This window comes from Sceloporus undulatus, chromosome 6 (genome assembly GCF_019175285.1).
Source record: "Sceloporus undulatus isolate JIND9_A2432 ecotype Alabama chromosome 6, SceUnd_v1.1, whole genome shotgun sequence".
NCBI classification, from domain to species: domain Eukaryota; kingdom Metazoa; phylum Chordata; class Lepidosauria; order Squamata; family Phrynosomatidae; genus Sceloporus; species Sceloporus undulatus.
The window spans coordinates 153167659-153189262 of NC_056527.1; the positions used below are offsets into that span (position 1 = coordinate 153167659).

Here is a 21604-nt window from a genome sequence, read left to right on the forward strand (position 1 = left end):
TGTCCTCTTCGAGGAAGGCAGTTGGAGCTTGCCTGCCTCTCTCTCCCCTTCCAGATGGTGGCTGAAGGGAGGGCTGGTCCTCTTCGAGGAAGGCAGTTGGAGCTCGCCTGCCTCTCTCTCCCAGATGGTGGCTGAAGGGAGGGCTGGTCCTCTTCGAGGAAGGCAGTTGGAACTGTTAATTCTTCTTAATTCCAGGTTTATGAACAACAACTGCCTTACACAAGAACTGTTTAGTTGAAGTTCACTGAGGCCAGGCAAAGGAAATCTTTATGTAACTGCGATAATCCATGATGGGAAAATGTTTCAGATTCTCAAAGCTTCGCAGGTCAGAGAAATGTGTTCAAGGAAACAAGCTGAGTCTGAGCTCCTGGGGTTTCTTGACAAGATAAGGACGGTCGTTCTTTCTTTCCCCAATGCTGAAAATAAGAAGCTTGCAAAATAATTTTTTGAAAACATGCAAAATTCCAATGGGCTTTGCTTTTGGCAGCCTGGTGGTGCCATCAGGGTACGGCTTTCATACCAGTTTCCCTCTCAACCCAAACAATGCAGCAGGTCTGGGGTAGCACATTTTAAACTAAATGAAGAAAGGCACATTGCAATCTAAAGTATTGGCTCCCAAGCTTGGGTTTCCAGATGTTGTTGGAGTGCGGCTCCCACAATTCTTAGGCAGTCGGGCCAATAGTCAGGAACTCTGGGAGATGCAGTCCAACAATATGGGAAGAGCCAAGGTTGAGAACCACTGATCTAAAAGAGAAAAAGAGGGGACAAAGTGCCATTGAGTGCAGATTCTAAAATAGGGATGAGCAAAACAACATCCATGGGCCACAGGTGGTTTGGAGTAGAATGCATAACACTAACCCAAATTGGGTGTGATCAGGGCATGTTGCCAGATCTGACATCTCAAGGAACAGGCAGAACTTATGGCTCCTTTAAAGTTGAGGCTAAACCCCAGAATGGTTTCACAGTCCTATTGACAGGGAAGCAACCAGACGTCACTAATCTTCACCAGCTCCTGTGTGAGAAGAAAACACAGACAAGCAATAGCAACAACAAAAGATCTCTAAGAGACTGAAAGACAACAGATGAAGGTGTATGTCTTTTCCTTGCCCTGACCACCCATAGGTCTCCACTGTGCAAGCATGAAAGATGCTAAGCTCTGCTATTGGTTTATGGCCTTCAACACTTGTGGATTTGTGCAAACCTAGGCATGTGGTACTGTCTGGCCCTGTTTTCCACTTGTACAGCAGGAATCAAAGGCAGCTAGAAAAGCAGGCTGACATTGCGTTTGCTTTTCTGCATGAGCAGCCAAGGGGAAGGTTTTGAGAGCTGTCTCCGATAAATGGGTAGAACAAACGAAAGCTGTAGCAAAGGGCGGGAGAGCATTTGAAAGGAGGGGAGAGACAGCAGTGGGAAAATAGAGATGCCAGGCTTAATAAAGCTTAGCAAATTCAGTATTTTATCCCTCTGCCTAGGTAGTGAGTATGAATAGGGCTGTAGTCAGAAAAGGGCACTGAGAAAAGAGAAGGATGTGTCAAGCTGTTCAAGGCTTGCTGTGCATGAAAGGGTGAAGGCATTGCAAGTCTGCAGGTGCATGAAAAACTGCTAAGAAAACACTCTAACAGAGAAAAGAGGGGAGGAAATTTCTCCCCTAAATTCAGTACATATTGGCTTGGATTCCACAGCTTCCTTACCATAACTCTTTCTTACCATAACTCCCATATGGCACAGGTCCAAGCTATTTGAAGGACTATATTGTCCTCATGTTTTGAGATGTTCTGGGGAAAGCCTTCTCTCTCTCTCTCTCTCTCTCTCTCTCTCACACCACATTCACGCAAGATACTGCACTTAGGGCGGAAAAAATGAAATGCACCAATACAGGATGGGTGACACCTGGCTGAATGAGACTCATACGTGAACGGGATCTGGGAGTGCAAGTAGACCACAAGTTGAACATGAGTCAATAGTGCGATGCAGCAGCTAACAAGGCCAATGCGATTTTAGGCTGCATCAATAGAAGCACAGTGTCTAGATCAAGGGAAGTAATAGTCCCACTCTATTCTGCTCTGGTCAGGCCCCATCTGGAATATTGTGTCCTGTTCTGGGCACCACAATTTAAAAAGGATGTTGAGAAACTGGAGTGTGTCCAAAGGAGGGCGACTAAAATGGTGAAAGGTCTGGAAAGCTCAATATTAGGAACTTCCTGACAGTAAAGGCTGTTCGACAGTGGAACAAACTCCCTTGGAGTGTAGTGGAGTGTCCTTCCTTGGAGGTCTTTAAACAGAGTCTGGATGGCCATCTGTCAGGGATGCTTTGATAGAGAGTTCCTGCATGGCAGAATGAGGTTAGACTGGATGGCCCTTGCAGTCTCTTCCAACCCTATGATTCTAATAATAATAATAATAATAATAATAATAATAATATTTTCTTATATCCCACCTTTTCCCAGTATAGGGACTCAAGCCGGCAATAGATAGATAGAACAGATAGCACTACAGACGTATTATGGACCACCCCTAAACAGCTGTGGTTTGATGGGCTCACTCTGTTTTGATGGGAAATGTCCTGCTGTGCAGAATCTTACAAGGCCTAGTAACTTCCTCTTCTTCCATCTAACCCACCCCTCTGACCTTTATCCCTCATGCTGTTCCACTCATTTGCACATTGAATGATTTCTTTTTTAAAAAGGAGAGTGCATATATTGATGAGAGAATAATGATTTGCTGCCTCCTAATTGCTCAGAAGTCCATTTGCAAATACTGATGCCCCGACAGTAGCTCTCAGTATGACTTTTTGCTTTTATTTGACTGGTTTGTCCATGACCACTAATGGACAGCCAACATTTACATAGTGAGGGCCAGGCAAACTCTAGAGATCTGCAGGCTGTGTCAGCCTCCCAAACAAAATTGAAGTGGCCAAACGTCTACATCCATGTGTCAAAGAATGCTTTTTGAATGGCCACGGGGAACATGGTGCTGGGGGGCACCTTATTTTAGTGCAAAATTGCCACTTCTAGAGAAACAGCATAATATTTTTATTCAGAGGGTGGGTAGCATTCCAGGATATAGGAGGGAACGGTTCCCTCCTATATTCTGGAATGCTACCCAACCTCTGAATAAAAATATTATGCTAGGAACCATGTACATATTATATAGTTCACAAGACTCCCAACACAGTTATAGAGGCTCTGGGATCTGAGCTCTGCTTTGCATCCTAGGTAGATGTGTACATAGAAATTAGATGTGCCGGAAAGTACTCATATAGAACTGAAGTCTCTTTGCAGCTTGGCAGTTGCTTCAGTGTGCTTCCTTCTGGGTAGACATGCACCTGTACATTGCTTGCCCAAAAGGTATTGCACTGGAGTTTACTTCTGGGTAGATATGCATAGAACTGAGTGGTGCTTTGCATGCTTGAAAACTGTTCTGCTGGTGCATTGTTGTTGTCAAGTGCCCTCAAGTTAACTTCAACCTCTGATGACCCTGTGAATGAAGCATCTCCAAGGCATCCTATCCTCAGCAGCTCTGCTCAAGACTTGCAGACTTAGTGCTGTGTCTTATTATTATTATTATTATTATTATTATTATTATTATTATTATTTATATAGCACTGTAGATTTGCACAGCACTGTACATACAAACAATATTGAGTCTATCCCACTGATGTGAGGTCTTTCTTTCTTCCTATTGCCCTCTATCTTTCCAAGCATTGTCATCTTTTCTAATGCCTTCTCATGCTGTGACCAAAGTACAACAGCCTCTGTTTAGTCATCCTGGTTTCTTGGGGATGTTCAGGTCTGATTTGTTCTTGTACCCATTTGTTTGTCTTTTTAGCAGTCTGCCATATCTGCAGAACTCTTCTCCAGCACCACATCTCAAATGAGTTTATTTTCTATGTGAAAATGAAGGCTTTCATGGCCGGCATCCATAGATTTTTGTGGTGTTTTGGGGCTATGTGGCCATGTTCTAGAAGAGTTTATTCCTGATGTTTTGCCAGCATCTGTGGCTGACATCTTCAGAGAATGCTGGCATGGAAGTGAATAAAGTATATATACTGTATACAGGGGTACCCCGGGTTACGAAATTAATTCGTTCCGCCGCCGCTTTCGTAACCCGGGATACTTCGTAAGGCGAAAAAGCCATAGGCGCTAATGGGGAAAAGCCGCGATTTCGTGTGAAATAGCGCCGAAAAGCACCAAAAAATTTTTCGTAACCCGAAATAACCTTCGTAACCCGGAACAGTTTTTTTGAATGGATTTTTTTCGTAACCCGGAAATTTCGTAAGGCGGCGCATTCGTATCCCGGGGTACCAGTGTATATACCAAGGGTCACACAGTATATATACTCCACTCTCTTCCATTCCAGCATTTTCTGAAGATGCCAACCACAGATGCTCACGAAACGTCATGAATAAACTCTTCTAGAACATGGCCACATAGCCCAAAAAAACCCACAAAAATCTATGGATGCCGGCCATGAAAGCCTTCTATTTCACATCCAAACATAGTCATGGGAAATACAATGATGTGAACAATCCTCACTTTATTTCTGCAGTGCAGATCCAATGGATTCAGGCTTTCTTTCACTTGTACACATACACATTTACTCTCTTACACACAGGGTAACACAGAAACATTCATTCTCAGAGTAGTAATGAGATAGCTGCAGGAAGAAGAAGAAGAAGAGGTGGCTTGAGATGGGTCCTGCCAGAAGCCATGATCCAGTGAGCTTCCCCTCGCTCTTCTTCCTTCTTATCCTCCATCAGGCAGACCAGGTTGCTCCAGGACTCTCCTTTCCTCCCCTCCAGATCAGAAAAAAATTGGGAAGCAGAGGGAGGAGAAAAGGGAGGGATCAGGGCCTCCAAATTTCCAGCTTTCATGCCTCCCCCAGGAGTCCTGCCCCACCATTTGAGATGCATTGCTTTACTCTAAAGAGATAGTGACGGTAACAGCCACATCTTCATAGGCTTGTAAAATATTGAAATGTCAAACCCAGAAGATTGACGGTATCGATCTACCCAGACAGTTCTCTCCAGGGGAGTGTGAGCTTTAATTATCAATTCCAGCTTGATTGTTAGTTATGGCTGCTCTGAGGTCCACTGCAGAGCAATCCACACTGTTTACACACATAACGGCTGCTTGGTTTATGGCCTTTCATTTAGCGGTTTTCTTCTTCCTCTAAAACAGCCTCGAAAGAAGGACCCGGTAGGGACAACGCTGTATGCAACCATCATGCGTAAAGGCAGCCTCATCCCACGATACGGCGGAGTGAATTACACAGGCTTGGAGGTAAGGCCCACGCAAGGCATCTCAAAATGGTGGACAGTGTTCTGTTGGGCAGTTTGAGTTTTGAGAGTTTTAAACCATCTAAACATAGCATGGTATATATGCACACTATGTTTAGGTGCTTTAAAAACAAGTAAAGGCTGAGATTCAGATCACTGCAGATACCTATTTGTTAGTGTGTCAGTCAGCTCTTGGATCAATCAACCAGTCAGGTTTGATGCAAAACAAACAGCACTTTATTGAAGATTTCCAAAACAGAGACTGCCCATCTCCAGCAACTACAATACTATACATAAAATCCCCAGCAACTCCACCCCCAACATTCATCTCCTTCCTTTTCCATCTACAAAATCCCCCCTGCTCCTCCTTTTTTATACTTAACTAACAGTTTCTAGCACCACAAACCACTGTATTGGCACTCCAGGCCTCTTGCAACTAATAACAAAGTATCAGTATCTGCCTCCCCCACCCCAGCCTATCCAATCTATAACTAAACTAAATATTCTCAGCCCATAAGTATTATCTCTCTTAACCCATTATCCCCAACCTTTCCAATATCTATTTATTTTCAATATCTATTTACTTCTGATAGAACCCAAGGATTCTAACATAATGTGACCAATAATAAACAAATTAGCAAAATGTTTTGACTTCTGATCCATAACTGCAGCTCACTTTTGTTTTCTGCAACTGAAGAAGGCAGAAGCTGAAATGTTTTTCTAATTTATTAATTAATTTCTCTTTGGCAATTGCGCGCGCGCACATACCCACACACACACACACATATATATGTAGCAGTGTAGTTATACTGGATCCTAAGTTGTGCAAGGGATTTCACCCATTGTGCAATGGTTCATTCCTTTCCCCACCCATCAAGCCAAAGGTAAGACAAGGGGTAGTGTGTGTTTGCAGAAAGGTTGGTGGCACAAAGGACTGTGCTCACACAACCTCTGAGAAAGCACAATCAGTTGCACAACCATTTTTATCCTAGCATGCAACTTTTGCCAAGAAAACCCCATAATAGGGTCACCATAAGTCAGAAATGACTTTGAAGCCACACAACAACAACAATAGGAAGGATTCCATCTTGAATGTTATCTGTATCAGAGTATGGTAGCACTCAAACTGTGCAGCCAACAAGAACGGTGGCCTAATCCCAGCAATTTGAGTGGCTAAATATTTCATTAGCTTTCTTTTTCTTGCAGCCTTTTTCTCCATGTGGCATGACAGACATGCATGTGAAGGAACATTTTAATATCAACTTCTATTAATCATTTAGAAGAGGAGAATATATTAAAGCCCCCATCCATTCCTCCTTCCTGTCAACCCAATTCCTTTCTGAGGAAATTAAGGACTATAAATTCCTCCCTTCCTCATCCCCTCTTAGTTTGGTCCAACCTGCCCTCTGGAGGTGGATTGCTTAAAAGCAAAATAAAATAAAATGCAAAAAGAAATAGGAAATTATAATTGATTGGTTGGTTGGTTGGTTGATTGATTGATTGATTGATTTGGGCTGGTTTGTACTTGTTTGACGTCAATGCAGAATGTGAACTGATTTTCCTTACCTCCCTGGGTTCATGATACCACTTTGAATATAGCAATCTCATCTTTTTTGGAAGCTAAGCATGGTTGGCCCTGGTTAGCTCTTGGATGGGAGACCACAAAGGATGTGTAGGCAGGGCTAAGGAATTATCTTGTCTGGAATCTTGGAGAGGGCCCTTAGTATCTAGAATCATAGAATCATAGAGCTAGAAGAGACCACAAGGGCCATCCAGTCCATCTTCTGGGGTTTGGTTCCAGGATCTCCTGTGGACACTAACATGCATTGATGCTCAGGCCCCTTTTATATGGAATGGGGTAGTACAATAGTGTCCCTATACAAATGGCAAAATCAAGGTTTGCTTTTTGGGGGGAGGAGGGAATATCTTCAAGCTGTGGATGGTTGAATCCATGGATGTAGAATCCATGGATATGGAGGGCTGGCTGTAGTGGTCTAAAATAGAATAATATCTTAGACCACTACAACCAGCCCTCCATCTCCATGGATTGTTCCATATAAAGCAGCTTCTGGCGCTCCTGTGATTATGGGTGTCTAAGCCAACATATTTTCAGCCATTCTGTAAAGAAGTGCTCCTACTGAGTGGCTTGCTTGGTCTTCAAAGCTTCATGCCTTTCCTGTCTATCTTAGACGATTGTCTTTTAGGGAAAGGATTTTTGCAATGCTGCTAGGAGCATAAAGATGAGGGCTGCTCAGTTTGGGTGCCAGGCATGTGCACACCTTTAAATTTCCCGTTGACTTATGGTGGCCCCATGCATTTCATAAGATTTTCTCAGGCAAGGAATTCTGAGAGGCGGTTTTGCCAGTTCCTTCCTCTGAAATATAGCGTACAGCACTTGTTATTGATTGGTGATTTCCCATCCCAGTACTAACCAGGGCTGATCCTGCTTTGCTTCCAAGATCAGGGGGGATCTGGTGCCTTTAGGGTATTTAGGCTATGTTCATCTTGAATCTCCTCTATTCCCCGAATGTATGCCGCAGCATGTCTCGGATGATAGGGGCTTGTCTCCCTTAGGATCACCAGGCAGGAATTGATTGCAGCTACATGATCTTCCTATTTATATTCACTAAATGATGCCGCTCACTGACAAAAAGCATTTTTAATCCCACCATGGGATTGATTAGGGATTAAGGATGGAAATGGCCCTTCCTACAATCTCTTTTCAAAGGAGCATCATCTGTCTGAGAACTGCTTCAGTTGTGATGGTTTTACCAAGGAAGCAGGAAGGCCACAAAAAGGTCTTTTCGCTTGATCAGTTTACAGGACAACAACTCATTTCTCATCCTGAATCCAGACATCTTTTCTCAATGAAGGATTTCCGTTTCTTGGAGATTATTGTAGGGTTTTTTCCCCCTCAATGCACTAAACAGCCATAACGTCTCACTGGAAAAATGTAAAGCTGTATCTCTGTAATAACACTTGAAATTCACTGTTTTGCTGTTTCCGATCTATGCCCTGATTACTGCAATACATGCACAAATGGGTATTATAGGAGGAAATGCAAAAAACTGATTTCTTTTTTTATGGAAGAAGGCATTAAAAAGGTATATTTGGGGTACACACTACAATGTAAATATGATTTTTAATGGACTTCTGATTAAACACATGCAGGATAGAAATAGATTAATCCAGGATCTTGGGGAGGATACTTCTTTGGTCAAAAACCACATTAATCCCCCAAGCAGCATGGCTATAGTGATTGCTGATTCCAGGAATTGCAATCAAAAAAGTAATCTTTTTGTAAGGCACCTTGGGTCCCATATTGAAAGAAAGGTTGGCAATACATAAAATAAAATACTTTTGGAGCATTTGAGTAATCTGCCCATCCCTAGGTTTAGACTTTATAATGGCATCTTAGCTATTTTTTTCAACTTGTTTGTTGCATGGAGGTTAAGAGAGTCCACCTAAACATTAGGAAGGACTTCCTAACTGTAAGAACTGCCTGGGAAAGTGGTGGAGCCTCCTTCTTTGGAGGTTTTTAAGCAGAGGCTGGATGCCATCTCTCAAAAGAGCTTTGACCATGTCTTCCTGCATGGCAGAAGAGGTCTGCATTGGATAGCCTTTTGGTCTCTTCAATGTTTCCAAAACAGACAGATGTAGTCTCAGACAAGCTGTGGAATCATCAGAAGTATTGCAATGAATGGGAGAAGAAAGGAATCGGGGGGGGGGGGGGACAGAGGGGACAAAATGACAGCTTTGGTTAGTCGAAGAGATACAAGGAAAGCCTGTTTCCCCCTTGGCAAGTTGTTTTGACAAGAGAAGGCAGCCATTCTCTCAGGGCATCCAGGCACCTCTTGCTGTGAGTTCCCCTCACTCCCATCTTTGCCTTGATTTATTGTCTTCTGTTTTTTGCATTGGTTGACAGCCTGACAGATTCTTGAAGCCCCTCTCCCCTTTGGCATCTCCATTTGCTAAAAGTACTGCTTTTCATTCCATTTCTTTTATTTGCTTTCTTATCTTGGATGGTAGCCAGTAGATGCCAGCTTCTTGTAGCAATGAAGAGATGTTCCCTCGAGGTCAGCGGAGCTAGTGAGCATTTTCAAGAACTGTTTGGATCACGCTGGCATGGCCCTGGTTGGCATTTTCAAGACCTGTTTGGATTTCTCCGTGGCTTCCCCTGGGCCCTGAAATTCCCTTCTCAGGGAGGCCAGAATAGTTTTCTCTTTGCTGTTCTTCCATTGGCTGGCAAAGACTTCTTTGGTTCTGACAAACTTTGAAAATAGAAGGTTTTAAAGAAGAGGATTTTAAGAGGATGCTGTATTGTTTTTGTACTTTTTATACTTCGTACTTTTGTACTTTGTACTATATTTTATATTGTTTGAATATTATAAAACTTTAGTTCTTTACTGTGGCTCTTAGGACTTCATCACATATGGCTTGAAATGTGGAATTAGAGCAGGATAGTATCATCTGTGGATGGACCTTATCACCCAATGCTGTGTTTGTCCAGTAGCTGATCCATTGCTGAACCAGGGTCAGCCATGGGTAGTACTTGGATGGGTGACCTCCAATGAAAACTAGGTGCTGTAGGCTCTACTTCTTCAGAGGAAGGAACTGGCCAAACCTTCTTCCTTGCCTAAGAAAACCATATGAAATTCATGGGGTTGCCATAAGTTGACAGGTGACTTGAAGATGCATGCATACACACAATATAAATATTGAATATTTTAAAGGTTGTGTCACACAGATTTGTCTATCTGTCTGTCTGTCTGCTTGATTTATATCCAAGGTTCCCCCCCCTCCCAATATGGGATAGAGCAAACATGTCTTCTCTTGCTCCAAAAGGTATGAGTCCCAGTTCTGAGAAAAGAGCAGGACAACAACAACAACAACAATAATAATAATAGCAACAACCAGAACCAGTAGGTTCACGTTACAAGAAAAAGGATGTCAACTAAACAAAGTCTGAGATGCAGTAGTGGTTTTGTTGTTGTTGTTTCCCTACTGGCAGATAGTCAAACCAAATGTCCCTTGAGATATCACCCAATGTGATAATTCTATAACAGGGATGAACTATTTTGAGGAAGGCATGGACCAAGTTTCTGGTCCCCAGCACTTATTTGGGGCTACATCAGACCTGGGACCCTTTCATACTATACAATTATAACACTCTGATCCCAGTTTAACTGCCATGACTGCATCTTATGGGATCCTGGGGTTTGTAATTCGAGCTCTCTAAAATCAATCCTTAAACTGCAAATCCCATGATTCTATGGGATGGAATCATGGAAGTTAATGTAGAATCAGAGAGTTGTAATTGCATAGTGAGAAAGGACCCTGGTTGTGATTTCTAGTTTTTTGGAGGAATTTTTTGGGTGACTAGAGGGAACAATGAGAACCTTCTCAGTGAGAACCCTATTACTCCTTGAAACTTCCAGGAGTAATAAAAACTCTATTATGGTATTTTTCTTAGTCCTGAGAGGGAGAAATCGGAGGGTTCCTTGGTTGTCTGCAGATGCAAAAATGTTCTTGGAAGGGTATTCCTGCATTTTGCCCACCATTCTGTTACAATGAAACTGCCATCTAAAACTCAGGGCTTCAAACCCAAACCCGTCCCAAGGAACTGGGAAATTACATCTTGAGATACTTTGCTTGTTTTGATCCCGCCAAGGAATGAATCAATAAGGAGACTGGCTGTAGTGTAAGGAAGCTTGGAAGAATTGATCTTTTTTCAATTCCAGTACAAACTAACTTGATCTTCAGCTCCTGTAATAATGAGCAGAACAGAATTTCATCATCTGCCTGACTTTCTGCTTCCTGAGTGTTTTGATGCAGCACTTGGCTCCGAAAATGTATCAGAAAATGTACATTGTAAAACCCATATTTTGAATGAAAATACATTTAGAAAGCCACATTTCTCAGAAAAAAATATCTCTTTCAGTGCAATTTTTTTCTGCAGATTTTTTTTTAATGACAAGTGGAGGAAGCAAATTTAGGAGTGAGCACCCTGAAAGTAATGTGGATTGGCAATAAAGTGGTTCATGCCTCCCTTGTGATCCCTCTGTTGAGAGGCCAGATCAGAAACAGAGGCTGGACCAGAAGTAGAAGAATTTGCATACCTCCAAGCTTAAAGAATACCAGTCCTTAATATCTGGTCAAGAGTTTTGGGTTTCATCCTTTACCTGCTTTGTTACCTGTCCCTACATTTTATCCCTGACTTATCCATGGATCATATCAAAATCCACAGTTTTTTGCCTCAAAACCTGTCCTTGACTTATATATGAGGTCGACTATAATATAGATGGTAAGTCATCCATCCAGCTGTTAACTCTGACTAGCAGTGACTCTCCAGAATTTTAGACAGGTTTTGTTTTGCTAGTTCGATCTGAAAAATCCCTGGTAGTTTTCCATTGAGACCTCATCCTTCTCCATTACCAAAATGAGATTAGAATGGGTGAGTTTAGGGTGAAATGGTGAATCCCTTTGCTACGATGATTCATCAGATGATCATTTTAAGGTGATACAACTTCTTTCCAAAAGGTATTTTTATTTGGAGGTGATTATTTGAGGGTTTAAGGCAAATCAACTAAACCGCCCTTCAAAGCCAAAAATGACTCAACTGAGGCAGTTGTACTTAGGCCATATCATAAGATGATATGACTCACTAGATGAGATAATAATGCTCAGTAAAGTGGAAGGCAGTAGGAAGAAAAGAAGACCGCATTATTGCTAGATTGATTCAATCACAAAAGCTACCGATCCTGAATCTGCAAGACCTGATCAAGGCTATTGATGGCCTTTTGGAGGTCTCTCATTCATATGGTCACCACAAGTAGGAGTCAGGCTGATGACAATTGACAAGAAGAATTATTTCAACAGGGGGCTTGGCAAGTGAGGATGCAATAAATGATATCCAGGGTGTGACCAGGTCACCTTTGAGTGCTCTTCTTTTCTCTCTGCTTCCAGGTTTTCTTGAAAGGCATCAATGAGCGTTTGGCACAACCTGATGGCACCGTCATTGCCACTGCCAGAATTGTGAATAACCTCACAGCTTATACGTGAGTAGTGTAGCTTGTGGGGAAGGGGACTAGGAGAAAACATTTGAAGTTGAACAAATTAAAAACTGCTTCTGCTAATGGTGAGGCTAACCTCCTAAGAAAGGATCTATTCAAGCTGCTGAGACTATTTTGGGGAGATGGTCAAACACCTTGGATGAGTCGGATGAAACCTGGGTTGGATTCACCTTCCCACTGACATGGGATGCAGCAGATGCCATGGAGTGAAATGTTCCCCAACCACTTCCCTACCCATGAATAATATAATAATATAATTTATTTATACAGTATTCTGCTTTTTCGGCTATGAATCAAAGCAGATTACAACAAATATAAGAATAAAACATCATACAGTTAAGATTACAATTTAAAAAGATAACCCCATATCTCAACTCACCCACCCCCCACTCCCACAGTTAAAAAAACATTAGACAAAAACCATAAAAAATATTAAACAACAGAATAAATTAAAACATTCCAATTACAAATTAACTAAAAATTGCAGGTAGATTTGGGCAAGAAGAATGTCTTCTTCTAGGGGAGGAGTGAGGTCAATGGTATTGGTAGGGGGAGGCTAGTCTAGGAAGGCTAATCTGGAAAAGCGTGCTGGAAGAGATCCTTCTTAACAGTCTTTTTAAAGGCTTCCAGAGTGGTAATATGACAATCTCATCCGACAGGTCATTCCAGAGCCTCGGAGCGGCAGAATGTGATAATGAAATGAGATGCCTTGTGGGAAGACACCCACCAGTCCCACTGCTGTGGCACCAAATGTGGGGATGTTCAAGATGTCCTTGTGGTTCCTGTACAAAACTTTATGTGCATAATCCCACCATTGGACACTACTACCCTAGGCAAAAGAAAAACATCACCAAATGTTTCTTGGGAGGGCCCTTGGTATCTCCTGGGGTTTGATTCCAGGACCCCCCATGAATATCAAAATCCATGGATGCCCAGTTCCATTTTATACAGTGACATAGTAAAATGGTATCCTTTTTATAAAATGGTAAAATTAATGTTTTCTTTTTTGTGAGGAGGATTTTGAAGCCATGGATGGTGTGGAATCTGTGGATAATGAGGGCCGACTGTATTGGTTTGTATCCATGTGTTGAATGTATGAAGTTGTAGATATAAATGACTCCTTGTGTTGTGTCTTTATTTTTCTTTTCTAAAGAAATGAGATGAAGTCTCGACCGCCTGGTGCTCCTCCTGTTCCACTGACCCTTGTCAACTTCCCAGAACCCACAATGGAGGAGTTTGATGTCCCACGAGTCACCAATCATGGATACCCTCAGGTACGAGCCAGTTTTTCTTAAGGATGTTCTGCATGGGAGGGGGAAACTAACTGGTTGAGTAACTGGCACAGCCTAAAGGCTAACCCAAAATGATGGGCAGGAATGAGAAAAGTGGCAGATCAACCCATTTCCCAAGCCCTTCGTATTCATGCTGGCTGGTGTTTTTCATCTCCTAAGACACATCAGTGATGGAAATTAGTTCATAGTAAAGCCCATCATGCACTCACTGTCCACTGACATGGGACTCACAGCCACCGCTGGTATCCTACACTCCTAATTTAGGTTGCTGCCACCTGGAGTGATGGATGATATTGTCCCATCACCAATGTTGACATAAAATTCAATTGCCAGCCCAAGCAGCACCTGCACAAGGGATGGAGGCAGTTGCCATCTTGTCCTTTGCCTCAGGCAGCAAGTTGTCTCAGACCACGACAGCTTCTATTGAGTCAAATCATTAGTCCAGTAGCTTTGTAATGTCAAGACTGGCAGCCATCAGCTCTCCAAGGATTCAGGTTGGACTTTTCGTTCCCTCCACCATTATATCTGGAGATGCCAGGGACTGAGCATGAGATCTTCTCAATGCAATGGATGTATTCTACCACTAAAGCAAAGTCCTTGAAGAAGTGGCAACAATAACCATGCTATTTTAAGTTAGACTTCTTTTACTCATGGTGGATATCTGCGTTGCATTGCGTTTCTCACCTTAACGTTGCTGGGATGTTCTTGGCACAACCTACTTTGTAATCAGCACAGCGGAATCAATTTGTAGATCATTGTTCTAACCCGTTTTGCATCAAAAGGATAATGTATCTTGCTGAGCTAACCTTTTCCCTTTTTGTTATCCCTCACCAGTCCTGACTGATGCTGCTTGCACTTGCCTGGTTTATTTCTTTGTTTTAAATGATTGTGCCGAGATCTCACTTTTAGAATCCCAAACTGATCCTAAAGAAACTAACTCAGAAGTAAGCCCCACTGAATACATTCACTCTCAGGAGTATCATGGGATTTTCTTGGCAGGGGAGGGGGCTTGATTTTGCCTCCCTCTGAGGCTGAGAGAGTGTGACTTGGTCACCTGGAGGATTTCCATGGCTGAAGGGGATCCAGACCCTGTATTCCAGATTGTAGTCCAATGATGATATGAGTACAAATGCAACCCAACCCAATTAAAAGACCTTCTTAAACTGACAGTTGAGTTAACACTCAATGGTATGGGTAAACTAGACCAGAAGGCATGGGAGTAAGACTTCTTTCCATTGGAAAGAGAGCTGGGGGGGGGGGGGCAAACCAGGTTCCCTTGGAAGGGAATCCTACTTTTTGGATGCAGCCACCAAGAAGGCCCTCTTCCATTCCATGTCCACACTTAACATGTCTGTGATGGTGTCAGGACTGTGAGAAAGTCCGCCTGCAAAGATCTTAAAACTCCAGCAAGTTCATGTGAAGACATTCTGGAGTCATATCTGAGGAAAGAAGCGACATCCAAAATTGATTCTCTTCCATTATTGCAGCTTAAGAAATATCTCCCCCGGGAGGGACACACGACAGGAGTGAAATATTACCTGAAAGAGGAAAATGTTGGAGCCAAGTTCTATAAACTGTGGTTTCATTCTCATACAACTGATAGCTCTCTGGTGAGGCACAGTGCCAGCTAGAGCTGGCACAGAAGATACACAATCTAGTTAGGGTGTTATGAATGATTTAAGCAAGGCAGCTGGGCTGAGAGAATATATTCCCTTCCTCCCCTTCTCATTCCCTTCCTGTTAGTATTGTTAAAAGCATCCAACAAATGTTGATTTTTAGGGAATGGTTTCAGTGCAGCTTTAATGTGACCCAATGCATGGGATGTGTGGCATGTTTTGTATGGGTATTTCTGACATCTCAGGTCTTTTCTGGATTTGTCTTGTGAACAGAGGGAAACCACTGACTTGCAACCTCAGTTTCCCTTCTGTATCAAAGGAAATATATATATAAAGGGGCATAAGGTACAGTTGAGAGCTAGCATGGTGGAGTGGTTGGAGTGGTTGGACTTTGGAGGTTTGACTTCCGGCTCTGCCATGTAAACCCATTGGATGACCTTGGGCAAGTCACACACTCTCTGCCTCAACGGCAAACCTCCTTTGAAGAAACCTGCCAAGAAAACCCCATGATAAGGTCACTTTTGGGGTGCCAGAAGTCAGAAATGACTTGAAGGTACACAACAACAGCAACAAAATGTCCAATTATTGGGATATGCTTCCCAATTATGAGAGTGGAATGGTTTGTGCACTGGACTATGACTCTTGAGATCAAGGTTTGATTCCATGTTCAGACTAAAACCTGGCTTGGATTCGTCACCCTGGTGGTGTGGGAGCCACCAGGGACTACTGAATATATGTTCAGGCTGGTTACATATCGGAGATAGGCTGTCCCTTTCTGTATCACTTGCTGGGGAACATAGGAGAGGGATACACTTGCACTTAGGTCTTGTCAATAGGCTTGCCATCGGCCACTGGTTAGCTATGGTGCTAAGAGAATGATTTTCTCTATGATCTAGCAGTTCTCTCTTTGGTTCTTTAAGAATAATGTCCTACCTCAAAAGGAGAGTTCTGAAAATGAATCAGATCTCAAAGTGACTATCTACAGACAAGCCACTTTAACAACATTGGGAGAAAAGTGCCATTTGATAGTAGTACAGACACATATCCTCCAACTATATCCCAGTTTGACAGCTTACCACACTCTAGTTTTGTTTGGCCACACAAATCCTGATTGTCATCTGCAAAATGTTGGAAAGTATGCATTTCCAAAACATCTGCCAAATCAGGAGCTGTGGTTCCCAAGCTTTGGTCTTCCATATGTTTTGGAATTCAAGTCATTCTTGTTGCGGGTGCCTTAATGAAAGGAAGAGCACACATACTATTTGGGGATCACTCCCTACTTTACGCACCTTCAATAGCACAACCAAGCTGTTGTGGGTCCTGCGCACTCTTCTGTCCTCATCCTTAACCCTGCATCCCTGTCCTATGCCCTACCCAGCATGACTTTCATTTTTGTATGAATGTGTGTTTTCTTTTTGTTTGGAATGATATTGTTTTGTTACATGATATTAGCGTAACAAAATAATAAAATAAAAGTTTTACAAAAAGGTTGTTCTGGAATAGCGAAGGAGAGAGAGTGGGGAAGAGGAGGAGACAACTGACACAGTCGGCCCTCCTTATCCACGGCTTTTTTATCCATGGATTCAAGCATCCACGGCTTGAAAATATTTTTTAGAAAGTATAAATTTCAAATAGCAAACCTTGATTTTGACATTTTATATAAGGGGCACCATTTTGCTATGCCATTGTATTTCATGGGATTTGAGCATCCATGGATTTTGTTATCCATGGGGGATCCTGGAACCAAACCCCAGCAGATAACAAGGGCCCACTGCACTACATGACTACGCAATCCCAAAATTGTCACAGGAGTAATTTTACCACACCCGAGGACCAACGCTATACAAGCACGATTGGCAGCTTATTGATGGGTTTTCCCCATCAATGGCAAGGTGTGCTCCAACCATGCTTCAAGGACAAGGCAGCAACATTGTATAATATGTATTGCCAAAGGCGCTATTGTCAAAGTTTTATGGTGGCTTAATAGCTGCGTGTGATAAATCCTGAATCCCAGGTTTCTGTGCAATGGAGTTGTGACAATTTAAGGACTGACAGTTTGAGCACTGAGGCAGTTATAGTTCTAGAGATTGTTGTTTCTTCCCTCTTTACAGCCTCAGAGCAGGGTTAACAATGTCTTCATTTCAGCCTGGGGAATAATTGTGAAGGCAGGTTGAAGTGCTCTAGCAGAGGGAGGGTTTCTGAAGGCTCCTATCTCTTATTTAGCCTTGGAAGCAGCAAGAGGAGGTGCAAGAAAGCTCTGGCATGGGGCTTAAAGAAGAACAAACAGGAATGTAACAAGCTTCCCCCCCATCCACCCGCCCAAAAGGTTTGCTTTGCATACCATAAATCTCACTTTCCAAGCACGGGGCTGCATTTAGCCATTGAATTACAAATTAATCCACAGAGGGAATTGAACTGTCATGATAATCTCCCCTCCACTTCCTTTTTACCTGTGTTTTTTCAGCAGGCCATTTAACTCCTAGGATGCCTATGTACAGCATGTTTGTTTATGTATGCATGCATACATGCTTTCATCCTTACTTTCTCCACTCGATTTTGCAGTCCCTCGATAACCTCAGGTTTGCTTGATGCTGTTTAGATTAAAACCCATTTTTAAAACTGCTGTTTAAAGCATTGATTTTAGAGGAGATGAGGCTTGTTCATGGTGGTATGGCCCTTTCAGCAGCAGCCATAGATAAAGCAGAGATCCACAATGATCACCTTTGCAGAGTTAGCCATAGCCATCTTAAAACCATAGTGAACTAATAGTTGGGGCAGAATAACAGAGGCATCCTTGCATAGGCAAGTGCAGGTAAAACAACTAACACTTGCTATCATGGCATAGTGGTTTGAGTGTTGGACTACGACTCTGGAGACCAGGGTTTGATTCCAGGGCTTGGCTATAAAACCCACTGGATGACTTTATGCAACTCACATGCTCTCAACCTCAGGGGAAGGCAATGGCAAAACTCCTCAGGACAAATCATGCCAAGAAAACACGAAGATAGGTTTGCCTTAGGGTCACATTAAGTTGGAAATGACTTGGAGGCACACAACAACAAACAGTGTGGTGCTGTGCTCTGAGTATTGTATTACAGCTCCAGAGATAGGGTTCAATTCCCTACTTAGTGATGGAAACTCACTGGGTGACCTTGGGTGAGTCACACAGACATTCTCAGCCCAAGAAAACCCCATGATATATTCACCTTAGATTCATCAAAAGTTGGAAATGACTTTAAGGCACACATGCTGTACATGTGTGCATTATGTGTTTTATGAAAGTGGGAACATATTGATTTTACAGATGAATACATACAACCGTAACTGAAACCACTGCTTTCATTTTGTTTATCCATAGAACAGAAACAGGTTAGCTACCTCTGGACTGTCAACAGTGCATGTCATGAATTTTGACTGTCCGTTATTGCTCTTTTGAAAACCTGGCAAAACTAGGTGGGGTGGGGGAGAAAGTGTTTCTTGTGTGTCAAAGCCTTGGCAATAGTCATTGCAGGGACAATGAACTGAGCTCTACTGAGCTGCAATGGAGAGTTAGGTGTTGTTGCTGTGAAGACAGTTACTGTGGATATGGAAGCCAGAAGCTTTCCTTGGATAAATATGTATGTTGGCAAATCACCTTCAATTATTCTGCCACCTCAACATGCCCCTTACAACTGTCATTCCCTATTAGTATCTGCAGACAATAGCTCCAGATTCGCCTTCAGCAGAGCACCAGGCCTGACACATGCTTGGCACTCAGAGCGTTCATAGTTGAGCTACCCACATACCAAGTTTAACCTCTTCTCAACCTGTTTCTCTCCAAGTCTTGTTTCTCCGGCAGGCCACTACTGCAGCCAAAGCTGGAATATATTAGCTTTTTACATTACCGTTTCTCAAAATATCTTACAGTCGCGGCTAATTCAGGATGTTGTAATCCAAAAAAATAACTGAATCACTAAGTATTATTATTATTATTATTATTATTAACCTTTATTTATAAAGCGCTGTAAGTTTACACAGCGCTGTACATCAATTTTTTAGTCAGACGGTTCCCTGCCCTCAGGCTTACAATCTAAAAGTAGTCAGACTGTATGATTTGTAGTCCAACAGATCTAGAAAATGCCAAGTTGGAGAAGGCAATTCCAAAAATGACCGACAGGAAATTTTGGAGTGAGCCAATAACAAAATGTGCCAGTAAGAGGGAACATGCTGAAAAGTATATGTTATTCATTGTGTTATTTATTGTGTTTTTGTTAAGCGATTTATTCATTGTGTCATTCATCCACGCCTATCAATATTGTCAATAACGAATTAATGTCTCTGTTTTTAATTATAAACACAAGTGCATTAATTTCAATCTTGTCTTCCAAGATCCCTTTCACATGTAGTTTCATTCAGCCCTAAGTGCAGTAAAATGAAATGCACAGATATAGGATGGGCGACACCTGGCTGAATGAAACTACATGTGAAAGGGATCTGGGAGTCCAAGTAGACCACAAGTTGAACATGAGTCAACAGTGCGACGCAGCAGCTAAAAAGGCCAATGCAATTTTAGGCTGCATCAATAAAAGTATAGTGTCTACTCTAGATCAAGGGAAGTAATAGTGCTACTATATTCTGCTCTGGTCAGGCCCACCTGGAATATTGTGTCCAGTTCTGTTTGAAATAAACATTACCATCTTCTGAAAATTGTGTTTCCCTCAAATCCCAGTGGCCATGCTGGCTGGAGTTTGTGAGAGCTGTAATCCAAAAAAGCAAGCTTTCTGAGTTCTGGGTCAGAGCAGCTACAAATTGATTCAGAGCTGTTTATGTGTGTGCAAAAATAAGGACACCTGTTTCCTTTGGTTCTGTGAAAGCAATATTAACAGAGCTGTAGCTTGCTCCTTAATACAGAAAACTGAGGTTGCTCTGTCATGGAATTGGAGTATTAAAGGGTACTTTCCCTCCCATAATGGGATTTCCGCAAATGATGACTTGCTAATTAAGCCCATGTGTACCTTCAATTGACCAAAGCACACTAAATGTAAGATATGTAGGTGAGGAAAACGAAATGCTATAACAATCAGACATTTTTTGCCACTTGAAAGAGCATCACTTCTGCAAACATGCTAAATGTGCCATCTAGTTCAACATGAAAGTGTTCATAATATGCCTTCTGCTTTGTTGACTGAATATACCTCATCTCTTCCCATTACTCAGCTTTCTCCACCTGCTGGGCCTCCTGAGCAACCAAGATGGAACTCATCCTACTTGTTTCAAGGAAGAGATGGAGCCACCGCTTTCTCAGATGATACAGCCCTGGTGATCGAATACTTCAAATCAAGTATGCCTTTCTCTTTGGCAGATGACAGACAAACATATGCTTCTCCCCATATATTATAAACTAAAGGCACATGAATATCACAAAACCCTTACAAGTTCAGAGATCACCATATTGAAAGGGATGATGGATTTTTCCCCAAAACTTTGAAGTAATTAGTTACACATAAATAATTACTTACAAGTGGAACTATGGGCCTGAACAGAGAAGCCAAAATAAAGCTGCTTTGGGTCACTTTGGAGGTATGCTGTTTCAATGACACACACCTTAAGAGGCCAGAAGCTGTGCCAAAGCTGCGCTCCAGTCCTTAGGTCCTTTTAGGACGCATGCATCATTAAAACAGCATACCTCCACAGTGACCTGAAGCAGCTTTATTTTGGCCTGTCTGTTCGGGCCCTATATTACAATTCTTTTATAACTTAAAAAGGGATGATTTCACTCATTTTCTAGTGTAGCTAGACCTTTCTGGTTACTTGTATGCATTTGTATTGATATTTAAAAACCCTATGAAATTAAGAAAACCCTGCGAAATCCATGGGGTCACCATAAGTCGACAGATGGCTTGAAAGCGTATACACACAGACACCACCTCTAATCCAGTCTTTTAATCCATTGGTTCCACTTGCAAACATGTTTCATTAATTTGCAACTCTAAAATCCAGGGTGATGTTTGGATGAGAGAGATTTTGGAAGCTTCCCTAAACAGGGTTGTAGGTTCATTAGGGAAAGCAACTGCAAATGCTCTTTGATCTTTGGTTTCCTGCTGTGCTGTATTAAGAGACTAACTGATACAGTTTATCCCACTTTCCCACCCAGCAGGACCTGGAGAAGAGCTGGAAAGCAGCCCCAGGCCCTTGGGCTTCTCTGTGCTGCCGCTAACCAACCGAGTGTATCGCAAGCTGGTGGCAGACAGCAGCAGGAGTGGTGTCCGAATCGAAAACCTTCCCATCCAGGTGGGGCTGGACAGACCTACTGTACATACTCATGTCAAACTACGTGTGAAAGGGATCTAGGAGTCCAAGTAGATCA

At 42.4% G+C, this 21604-nt stretch overlaps 1 protein-coding gene across 4 annotated transcripts in view; it reads left to right on the top strand.

The window, feature by feature from the left end:
* Nucleotides 1-21604, top strand: part of CCDC33 (coiled-coil domain containing 33) — a 112352-nt gene that overhangs the window by 35559 nt on the left and 55189 nt on the right. For 2 of the 4 annotated variants that reach the window (XM_042475304.1, XM_042475305.1), the window contains exons 6-10: nucleotides 5180-5281; nucleotides 12244-12335; nucleotides 13504-13624; nucleotides 20455-20578; nucleotides 21395-21528. In XM_042475304.1, the coding sequence (XP_042331238.1) occupies nucleotides 5180-5281; nucleotides 12244-12335; nucleotides 13504-13624; nucleotides 20455-20578; nucleotides 21395-21528 (573 nt within the window). Of the gene's footprint in view, nucleotides 1-218; nucleotides 326-4689; nucleotides 4768-5179; nucleotides 5282-12243; nucleotides 12336-13503; nucleotides 13625-20454; nucleotides 20579-21394; nucleotides 21529-21604 lie in introns of those variants that run through there. The other 2 variants (XM_042475308.1, XM_042475306.1) reach the window with 2 other exon arrangements.